Here is a 12,003-nt window from a genome sequence, read left to right as displayed (position 1 = left end):
AAAATAAAGCCCGGGTTTCAAAAGCCGTGTTTAAAAGAAGAGTATCGCCTTATATATACTTAGAAAATAATTTACAGGTGTGTGTATTTTGTCCCATCGTTTTTAGTTTTGGAGCTATTTTCAACAAATTTTTACACATTTTGAATATGGTAACCTTTTTTTCCTGAAAAAAAAAGTCTGTGGACATTGTGATCCAGAAAAAAATAAATACGAGGCACTTTAATTTGTTTACTATATTGGTTAACACAAAAGTGCCCCCCTACCCCAGTTTTTTGTATAGAACGGATGATGATATAAATTTCGGGGGAGGGGTCATTTTATCGCACATTCTAAGATCTTGTTCCCTTCTTTATTAAAATAAATAGAGTCTCTGATATCAAAAAGTATATACAAAATCCTTGTCTAATACATGTTTTTAAATTCTTCTTCTTTTCTTTTTTCTATCCTGTGGTGTTTGGTCCGTACTGAGATATCCTGGATATAACTCCTTTCCTCTTCCTTCTCATATCTAGAAAATAATTTGTTTACCTTCATATATTTCTCACATTCTTTTCCTTTATTTCCTTTCACGATTCTAACTTTTCTGACCTTTAACTGCTTATATAAAATCCCACTTCAATAAAAAAAAATGTTGGGGAACAATTTTTTGCTAATAATTTTTTCTCATTTCTTAAACGAAGAAATGGAACAAGGGACACCCAACCATCGTTTCACTTCCTGTCATGCCTTTGCAGCCATAAGATGTTTGATCACAATAGTAAGATGAATCTTTTAATCTGAACAGTCCGAAAGTTTCAAAAATGAGTCTTTAAAGATTCTCATTCTGATTTTCAGCTTCGTGTCTGTAGGGACGATGCAGTTCATTTGGCATAATGTCTTCACAAAAAAAGGCCGCAATTGCGGTAAAGCTTGACTGACATTTATTCGGACACATACTGATTACGGAACAGAACTAGAATAATTTGGTAAAATAGCTTCTCAGTGCTGGATTGGGCGGAACAGTCCGTGTCTTGTCTGACTGGAACTGGAACGGAACTGGAATAATTTGGTAAAGTAGATTCTCAGTGCTGAATTGGGCGGAACAGTCTGTGACTTGTCCGACTGGAGCTAGAACGGAACTGGAATAATTTTATAAAGTAGCTTCTCAGTGCTGAATTGGGCGGAACAGCCTATGTCTTGTCCGACTGGAACTGAAACGGAACTGGAATAATTCTGGTAAAGTAGCTTCTCAGTGCTGAATTGAGCGGAACATCCTGTGACTTGTCCGACTGGGGCTGAAAAGGAACTGGAATGATTTAATAAAGTAGCTTCTCAGTGCTGAATTGGGCGGAACAGCCTGTGTCTTGTCCGACTGGAACTGGAACGGAACTGGAATAATTTGGTAAAGTAGCTTCTCAGTGCTGAATTGGGCGAAACAGCCTGTGTCTTGTCCGACTGGAACTGGAACGGAACTTGAATAATTTGGTAAAGTACTTCTCAGTGCTGAATTGGGCGGAACAGCCTGTGACTTGTCTGACTTTAGCTGGAACGGAACTGGAATAATTTAGTAAAGTAGCTTCTCAGTGCTGAATTGAGCGGAACAGCCTATGTCTTGTCCAACTGGAACTGAAACGGAACTGGAATAATTTAGTAAAGTAGCTTCTCAGTGCTGAATTGAGCGGAACAGCCTGTGTCTTGTCCGACTGGAACTGGAACGGGACTGGAATAATGTAGTAAAGTAGCTTCTCAGTGCTGAATTGGGCGGAACAGCCCGTGTCTTGTCCGACTGGAACTGGAACGGAACTGGAATAATTTGGTAAAGTAGCTTCTCAGTGCTGAATTGGGCGGAACAGCCTGTGACTTGTCCGACTGGAGCTGGAACGGAACTGGAATAATTTAGTAAAGTAGCTTCTCAGTGCTGAATTGGGCGGAACAGCCTGTGTCTTGTCCGACTGGAACTGGAACGGAACTTGAATAATTTGGTAAAGTAACTTCTCAGTGCTGCATTGGGCGTAACAGCCTGTGTCTTGTCCGACTGGAACTGGAACGGAACTGGAATAATTTGGTAAAGTAGCTTCTCAGTGCTGAATTGGGCGAAACAGCCTGTGTCTTGTCCGACTGGAACTGGAACGGAACTGGAATAATTTGGTAAAGTAGCTTCTCAGTGCTGCATTGGGCGGAACAGCCTTTGTCTTGTCCGAAAAAAACATTAATCAATGACATCTTCCTTGTATATCCATTTCCTTCGGATGCATAGGAAATCTATTGGCTAAGCAAAGCTTTTCTTTCTTGCAATCCTTTTAGCTTTCAGTAAAGCTACGAGATTCTAGCCTTCTGAGAGGCTTGGGAGAGGCCGCAGCATCGTACATGCTATGCTTTTTTTTGGATTGTAATTCCAGCTCTTTTTAAACTTTATTTCTTCAGTTTTATTCGTTAAAGATAACAAAGGAATAGTGAATGAATATTAAATAGTGTAGACGAAGAAATTTCATATAATAAATGACGATATTCTGGTATCAGATAAGGGAAAAACATCAATAAATTATTTTTTTGGCCTAAGTTTATCCTTGCGGAAGAAAGAATATCTGAAATTGTTCCTTGTAGACTATTAATGAGATAAGTGGATTTTCGTCAATAGTTTCTGAGGGCCATCAGGCAAGGGATAAAAACCCACAAAACCTTTTATCATCCAATCATGGCATCAAAGCCGAATATCTCAATTTCTCTCTCTTTGTTCGGATTTCTTTTACTGAAAATAGAATGAATAAAAGATGTATTGAAAGGATCGTTTCTTACCATTTTGTCACCGTCGATTGGATTTCTAATGGAATAGAAAGAAATCTATGAACCATAAATTATTCAACTGTTTTGGTTGTTGCCTTCTTGTTTGTTGAAAAATAGTGAAAACGATACATTGTGAATATCTTTGCTTCTGAGTGCTAAACGTTTGGCCACGGTTTTTCTCCAAGAGAAGTGTGAGCCATGGGCCGATCGGCTACATTGGCTTGCAGAAAAATAATGTACTTGTCGCATTGCAACTATTTTATATTTTGAAGTGAGGAAAGACTTGGCTATTTTTTTCAAAGTAATGAGCCATAGACGATCCGATTGCATCCACGAGTATCTTTCAAAGTTCAAAGTAATGAAAGGGCCGAACTGCAACTATTTTATATTTTGAAGTGGGGAAAAACTTAGACAATCCGAATGCATCCACGGGTATCTTTCTATTTGTCGAAAAGTAATAAAAGCGCCGCATTGCAACTATTTTATGTTCTGAAGTGGGGAAAGACCTGGCTATTTTTTTTAAGTATATGAGCCATAGACAATCCGAATGCATCCACGGGTATCTTTCTATTTGTCAAAAAGTAATGAAAGCGCCGCATTGCAACTATTTTAAATTTTGGAATATGTAAAAACTTGGCTTTTATCTTTTTTCAAGAAGTATATTATCTACTAATAAGTCGACTAAACGGACGGTTGTCACATTTTATATAAGAAATTAAATAAAAAAAAAAACAAGGTTTTTTAACTGAAAGTAAGGAGCAACATTAAAACTTAAAACGAACAGAAATTACTTCGTATATGAAATGGGTTGTAAACTCCGCAATCCCTCGCTCTTTACGCTAAAGTTTGACTCTTTGCCACAATTGTACTTTTTAAAACAATTAAAAGCTATAGCGTAAAGAGCGAGGGATTGCGGGGGGGACAACCCATTTCCATTAGAATTAGCCCTCTTGCAACATTCTAGGACCACTGGGTCGATACGATCACCCCTGGGAAAAAAAATAAATAAACACGCATCCGTGATCTGTCTTCTGGCAAAATATACAAAATTCCACATTTTTGTAGATAGGAGCTTGAAACTTGTTTTCCCCTATTTTCTAAAAGACGGCAAATTTTCTCAGGCTTGTAACTTTTGATGAGTAAGACTAAACTTGATGAAACTTATATATTTAAAATCAGCATTAAAATGCGATTCTTTTGATGTAGCTATTGGTATCATAATTCCATGTTTTAGAGTTTGGTTACTATTGAGCTGGGTCGCTCCTTACTACAGTTCGTTACCACAAACTGTTTGATATGAAGGTGATAGCTTGTAGTTATTTTATACTTTGGAGTACGGAAAGGTATGGATAAATTTTTTAAAGAGTCTTATTAGCGATATACGACTCAACTGTGTCGACGCGTGTCTTTTTGTTTGTAAAAAGATTAAATAATACTAATGAAAATATTGCAGTTACTTAGTATTTTGGAATAGAGAAATACTTGATACATTTTTTCGAGAAATCTGCTATCTATAAGTCGACTTCATGGACAGTTGTCTCATTTTTTACAAGGAATATGAAAGTGGTAACTTGCAATTATTTTATACTTGAAGAATTCCCGCACCAGCGCGCCAACCACTTAGCCAGGACGGCTGAAAGTGGTAACTTGCAAGTATTTTATGCTTTAGAGTACAGAAAGATTTGGTTACATTTTTCAAGAATTCTACTATCTTCGAATAAGCCGTCTGCGTGGACGGTTGTCTCATTTCTAATAATAAATATAGAAGTGGCGCCTTGCAATTATTATATGCATTAGAGTACGAAAAGGCTTGGTTAATTATTTTTTGAAAGATTTATGAGCCTATGGGTACTTGTAGAAAAATAATGAAGATACTGCAATTGTTTACACTTTTGAATGAAAACAACAAGAATGGGAAAACAATGGGGAATTTTCCGAAAACAGTGTTTTTTTAACCATTAAATGAACATTTTGGGTCTATATACAAGGGCTATATTTTAAGAGCAGATAAGACTGGTTTTCAAAGGATAGAAGCCCTTAATTGGGTTCCAGGCGACGTAGTTAAAGTTTCCGGTTAGTTAAGGATGTTATCAGCCTCCTCCAGAGATGCGAGTCTCAAGGCTTAAAATGAACATCAGAGAAGAAATTTAAGCCTTTTTTAAAAATTGACTACGGCTTTCAGTCTATTTGAGCTTGGTTAATCCCTGTGACACCCACACACACACAGGATTCTTATACCTACATACCTACAAGGGCTGTCATCAGCAAAGCATATATATAAATCAAATAAGGCTTGGGATAGATGCGATTGTTAAAACTAAAATTAAACACTCCCAGAATAATTGCTTCAAGGAAGTCCAGACAAGCCCCTTCCTGGTCGTATTACACAGGTTTTACAGTTTGGAGCACGAAAAGGCTTTGGAAACTTTTGTATCTCAATGAGTTTCTGGGTCATAAGTGACTCAATTGATTTGACGGTTGCCTTCATGTCTGTATGAAATAATGAAAGAATAGTATTACAATCATCAGAGATACTATTTTTTTAAAAACTTTGGCAAGGGCTCAGGGGAAGTCTTATGACCTGAAACCAGCCCATTTCCTTGAGATCGGTCTTTTGTAGGAGCTCCTGCTGCATTTTGGTAATTTAGAGAAGGCATTTGTCCCCTAGAATCCCGTCCTAGTGGCATTCTCAATGTTTATATTGATTGAATGGCAACATTGATCAAGATGGTCAATGCTGACACTAATCGGCCATTTATTTTTCCTTAAGCCGTCGTTATTGCGTTGAAAAGTTATTCATTTGAGTTCATCATTCAGACATGAAAAGGAAAGGGAAAGCATAGAGATTCTCTTCTGCTGACAACGCTCTCAGAAAACAAGCACAAAGTCTTTAAGCTGACATGCTACTAAAATGATTATTCAAGTGGTAAATTGTTGTTGCAAGGGATAACATTTGGATTGTTTCTTACGCTTCGTAAAATCAAGACTCTAAATTTGGGCCATTTCTATCGTTGCCTATTTTCGAATTGAAAAGTTCCCCTGTAGAATCTCATCTTGTCCTTGATAATAAGGATTAGGGTGATTCAACCTAATTATGGTTATTTGAATTACATGGACGTGGGAACATTACAAGGGGAAATTCGAACGAAAGAGTTTTGAACAGTCTCTTGAACTTGTAAGATTTATAGAAATCTGTCTTTTTAGATAAAATTGAAAATACGTTTTATTTCGAATAAAAGTAAAGAGCGACAGTAAAAGAATATAATTATCTAGTATATGAGAGGGGCTGTTCCCTACTCAACCTTGCGCTCTTTAACATTGTTGTAGTTATTTAAGAAGGAATAAGAAATGAAAAAAATATAGAATGAAATATAGAATATAAAGAAATGTATAGAAATATAGAAATATATAATATAGAAATATAGAAATGAAAGAAATAAGGAAGAAGGAATGGGTTAGGCAACAACTATCTTCATTCTTTTTCAAAATTATCAACTCTTCTAGGGCCCTTGCTGCACAGAAGAATGTTTATTAAAACAGGGAGCCAAGTGCAGAGAAGACAATGGTTGCCGAGACTCCAGTTATTGTGACGGAACAACCGCTGAATGTCCACTATCAATCAATAAACCTAACAAAACAGTGTGCAATGATGAATTTGTTTGCTTTATGGGCGTAAGTAGATCGGATCATTGCTTTTTGATTTGGTTTTGTGTATACGGTAATATTGCCATCTACACATCTAATGAGGATCTCTCTGATTGTTTCAAAACTGTAAAAATTATGGGGTTTTCTCGTTGGATTTTCCGAATTTTTTTTTTTGAAAATACATATTTTTTTAAGTTGAAATCCATAGATGGCGACAAAATTAAGCAGAAACTGTTACTTTGTGTCCAACGTGTTATTAACAGCAAATCTTCCAACTTACAATCAGAGTTTTAGCTAACATTTATTTGACAAAGTTTGGGTAAACAAATTAATAACTTAAATAATATTATCAATATTGCTAAATATTAATAACACACTTGTTGTTAATGTAATGTAATTTTTCATTATTATATTTCCCGCTTCTTTGGAGGTCTGCATTGCAGCTACCTTAATTAGCAGCAAAATCTATATTTTAATCATAAATAATGCTTTAACATCTACGTTTTAAACATTGTTTTAGGAGAGTTATGGTTCCTCAGAAATCCATTGAAAAGTTCTAGATCCGGGCGAAGTGCCGAAAAAAGAGTTAAGCATGATTTTCTTTCAATCTAGCCTCCGTTCCCCAATGACAGTTCTTGGCTCTTGCCCTTACTTTAAACACCTTGATTTGTACCTCTGAAGGATTAAGCTCTGAACTCAATTGTATTACCTTGGAGTTCAAGATTTGTAAAAAATAATAAAGCAAAATAATAACTGTCCGTGTTTTGAAGGCCCAGTAACTGGCTTTGTCAATTATTTAAGTATTTGATCCGTGCCACTAGGAATAACACTCATATTTGAGCGGTTTGAAAAATCGTTGGAAAAACCTTCGCTACTCAGAAGAAAAAGGTTAATGGAGCTCCTAATTTGAACTAGATCACGCATAATTCTAGATCATGAATTAATTCATGAGTCAGACCATCGAAATAGCAAACAGTCAGGCAACTTTATGAAAATTGTTGAATATATTTAAGTAATTTCAGGGGCCATTGGTGTGACTCCTTCTGCATTTTCTACCATTGAACCTACCAAAAAAAGATACCAAACCTACCACAAAAATTAAGATTTTTATGTTGTCCCTTTTCCAGTTCAAAGAGAAAAAGAAAAAGGAGAAAAGATAGATAGATAGAGAGAGAGAGAGAGAGAGAGAGAGAGAGAGAGAGAGAGAGAGAGAGAGAGAGAGAGAGAGAGAGAGAGAGAGGAGAGAGAGAGAGAGAGAGAGAGAGAGAGAGTGAGAGAGAGAGAGAGATATATATATATTACTTTTGTATATTTCTTATTAAAAAAGTGCACTTTAGTTCCTTTGATTTATTTTTTGACGCATTTTTGCAAGTCATTCATATTATACCTTAAGCGCATGCGCAAAATGATGCAAAGTACACCCTGTTCCTTTGCGGTGTGACCATGTGGATTAATTCCTATTTATCTCGAACAACACAACCGTTCTGAAAAGTGAAACCCACTTTTTTATTATTGCTCATCCATCAGTGCTAAAAGCCCCCCCCCCCCCAAAAAAAAAAAACATCGTTTTCAGCTTAGTACTCCAATTTATATTAGTTTGAGTTAATCTCTCCCCGCATAGTTGTCGTTACTTGCTATTGAACTCATGAATTTGATTCAACATATAAATTTTTTTTTGATTATTGACGGAAAAATAAAATCAAAAATAAAAAAAAGAGGAAAATAAACGAAATATATTTTGTTGTTAGAATAGGTTCTGAACAACACGGCCCATTCTTGTATCATGGCTCAACTATCACTGCTAAAACTTTTTCTAGCCCTTAGAAAAAACGGACTCTATAAAACGGAAAAATAAAAGCAGAGAAAAAAAAGATGCCACCAACAAATATATTGTTGGTAAAATACATTCAGAGCAACAATTTATTTTTATATTATGGCTCAACTATGACTACTCAAAGTGTTTCAAGTCCTTAGAAAAAACGGACTCCATAAAACGACAAATAAAAGCAACTACAGCTCAGCTATTACTGCTTACAGTTTTTATAACCCTAAAAAACGGACTCTGAAAGATGGAAAAATGAAATTGAAAATAAAAAAAAAAACAGAAAAATAAACGAATACAAAATATAGAACAACATTTTTGAATATTGTCTGGTAAAATTCATCAAGCTCTTTTTTTCATTTTTAGGTCATGATCTAAAAATTGACCGTTTTAAAGTTTTAAAACGGACTCTATAAAACGGAAAATAAAAAGAGTTGCAGCTCAGCTATTACTGCTTAAAGTTTTTTCAATTCTTAAAAAACGGACTCTGTAAGACGGAAAAATAAAATCGAAAAAAAAGAAAGAAAAATAAACGAAATATATTTTGCTATTAAAATACGTTCTGAACAATACAGTCCATTTTGTATCATGCTTCAATTCAACTATATATCAACTATATATATTCAATATATATATATATATATATATATATATATATATATATATATATATATATATATATATATATAATATATATATTGAATATATATATATATATCCTTAAAAAAAGGACTGTATAAAACGGGAAATAAAAGCAGAGAAAAAAAAAGGAAAGATAAAACGAACAAAATTGTTGTTGGTAAAATACGTTCTTAGCAACAGCCCAATTTTGTATTATGGCTCAACCATCACTGCTTATTCTTTTTCTAGCCCTTAAAAAATGGAAGATAAAAGCAATTACAGCTCAGCTGTTACTGCTTTAAGTTTTTTCTAACTCTTAAAAAACGGACTCTGTAAGACGGAAAGATAAAATTGAAAAAAAAAACAAACAAAAAAAAAAACAGAAAAATAAACGAAATATATTTTATTGTTAAATTATGTTCTGAACAACACAGCCTATGTTTGTATCATGGCTCAACTATTGCTGCGCAAAGTTTTTCTAGCCCTTAGAAAAAACGGACTCTATAAAAAGGAAAAACAAAAGCAGAAAAAAAAGAAAGATAAAACGAACAACAATGTTGTTGATAAAATTCGTTCTGAGCAAAAACCCATTTTTGTATTATGGCTCAACTATCACTGCTCAAGGTTTTTCTAGCCCTTACAAAAAACAGACTCTATAAAATGGAAAATAAAAGCAATCACAGTACAGATATTACTGCTTAAAGTTCTGTCTAACCGTTAAAAAACGAACTCTGTAAGACAGAAAAATAAAATAGAAAAAAAAAAAATGTTTTTAAAATTTTTGGTTTTAAAATACGTTCTGAACAACACATCCCATCTTTGTATTATGGCTCAACTTTCACTGCTCAAAGTTTTTCTAGCCCTTAAAAAAGGGACTATAAAACGGGAAAAAAGCAATTACAGCTCAGCTATTACTGCTTAAAGGTTTTTTTTTAACCCTTAGAAAACGGACTCTGTAAGACGGAAAAATAAAATCAAAAATAAGAAAAAAATAGAAAAACAAACAAAATATATATTGTTGTTAAAATACGTTGTGAACAACACAGCCGATTTTTGTATCATGGCTCAACTTTCACTGCTCAAAGTTTTTCTAGCCCTTAAAAAAAGGACTATAAAACGGAAAAAAGCAATTACAGCTCAGCTATTACTGCTTAAAGGTTTTTTTTAACCCTTAGAAAACGGACTCTGTAAGACGGAAAAATTAAATCGAAAATAAGAAAAAAATAGAAAAACAAACAAAATATATATTGTTGTTAAAATACGTTGTGAACAACACAGCCGATTTTTGTATCATGGCTCAACTTTCACTACTCAAAGTTTTTCTAGCCCTTAAAAAAAGGACTATAAAACGGAAAAAAAGCAATTACAGCTCAGCTATTACTGCTTAAAGGTTTTTTTTAACCCTTAGAAAACGGACTCTGTAAGACGGAAAAATTAAATCAAAAATAAGAAAAAAATAGAAAAACAAACAAAATATATATTGTTGTTAAAATACGTTGTGAACAACACAGCCGGTTTTTGTATCATGGCTCAACTTCCACTGCTAAAAGCATTTCTATCCCTTAGAAAAAACGGACTCTATAAAGCAAAAAAAATAAAAGCAAAGAAAAAAAAAGAAAGATAAAACGAACAAAAATGTTGTTGTTAAAATACGTTCTGAGCAACTCCACTTTTTTATTATTATTCAACTATGAATGCTCAAAGTTTTTCTAGCCCTTAGAAAAAACGGACTCTAAAAAAACGGAAAAATAAAAGCGGAGAAAAAAAGAAGGATAAAACGAACAAATGTTGTTGGTAAAATACGTTCCCGAGCAACAGCCCATGTTTGTATTATCGCTCAACTATAATTGCTCGAAGTTTTTCTAGCTCTTAAAAACGGACTCTATAAAACAGAAAATAAAAGCAATTACAGCTCAACTATTACTGCTTAAAGTTTTTCTAACCCTTATAAAAAGGGCTCTGTAAGACGGAAAAATTAAATCGAAAATAATAAAAAAACAGAAAAATAAACGAAATATATTTTGTTGTTAAAATACGTTCTGAACAACACAACCCATTCTTGTATCATGGCTCAACTATCACTGCTCAAAGTTTTTCTAGTCCTTAGAAAAAACGGACTCTGTAAAACGGAAAACTAAAAGCAGAGAAAAAAGACAGATGAAACTAACAATATGTTGTTGGTAAATATGTTCTGGGCAACAGCCCATTTTTGTATTATGGCTCAACTATAACTGCTCAAGGTTTTCTAGCCCTTAAAAAAAGGACTCCATAAAACGGAAAAATAAAAGCAGAAAAAAGAATATGAAACGAACAAAAATGTTGTTAATAAAATATGTTCTGAGCAACAGCCCATTTTTTTATTATGGCTCAACCATCAGTGCTCAATCTCTTTCTAGCCCTTAAAAAAACGGAAAATAAAAGCAATTACAGCTTATCTGTTACTGCTTTAAATTTTTTCTAACCCTTAAAAACGGATTCTGTGAGACGGAAAGATAAAATTGAAAAAAAAAGAAGAAAAATACACAAAATATGTTTTGTTATTAAAATACGTTCTGAACAAAACCGCTAATTTTTGCATCAAGGCTCAACTATCACTGCTCGAATTTTTTCTAGCCCTTTAAAAAATGGACTCTAAAAAACGGAAAGTAAAAGTAATTACAGCTAAAGTTTTTTCTAACCCTTAAAAAACAGAGTCTTTAAGACGGAAAAATAAAATCGAAAATATAAAAAAAAATCAGAAAAAGAAACGAAATATATTTTGTTGTTAAAATACGTTCTGAACAACACAACCCATTCTTGTATCATGGCTCAACTATCACTGCTCAAAGTTTTTCCAGCCCTTTAGAAATAAACAGCCTCTATAAAACGAAAAAATAAAGGCGAAAATTAAAAAAAGCGAAAAAAAAATAAAAAGAACAGAAATGGTGTTGTTATAATACGTTCTGAAAAACACAACCCATTTTTGTATTGTGACTCAATTATCACTGCTCAAAGTTTTTAAAGCTCTTGAAAAAAACACACACAAAAAAACAGTCCTTAAAACCGATAAAATGAAAGCAAAAATAAAGAAAATGGAAAAATTAAAGCAAAAATAAAAGAATAAAGCATAAAAATAAAACGAACAAAAATGTTTTCGTTAGAATACTCTCTGA

At 33.8% G+C, this 12,003-nt stretch overlaps 1 protein-coding gene across 2 annotated transcripts in view; it reads left to right on the top strand.

The window, feature by feature from the left end:
- Nucleotides 1-12,003, top strand: part of LOC136031410 (disintegrin and metalloproteinase domain-containing protein 10-like) — a 198,595-nt gene that overhangs the window by 170,121 nt on the left and 16,471 nt on the right. For both annotated transcript variants that reach the window (XM_065710960.1, XM_065710961.1), the window contains exon 12: nt 6,268-6,435. In XM_065710960.1, the coding sequence (XP_065567032.1) occupies nt 6,268-6,435 (168 nt within the window). The remainder of the gene's footprint in view (nt 1-6,267; nt 6,436-12,003) is intronic.

This window comes from Artemia franciscana, chromosome 9, assembly GCF_032884065.1.
Source record: "Artemia franciscana chromosome 9, ASM3288406v1, whole genome shotgun sequence".
Classification (NCBI taxonomy): Eukaryota; Metazoa; Arthropoda; class Branchiopoda; order Anostraca; family Artemiidae; genus Artemia; species Artemia franciscana.
Note: the sequence above shows the minus strand (reverse complement) of the source record. Positions and strands in the feature narration are given on the sequence as shown.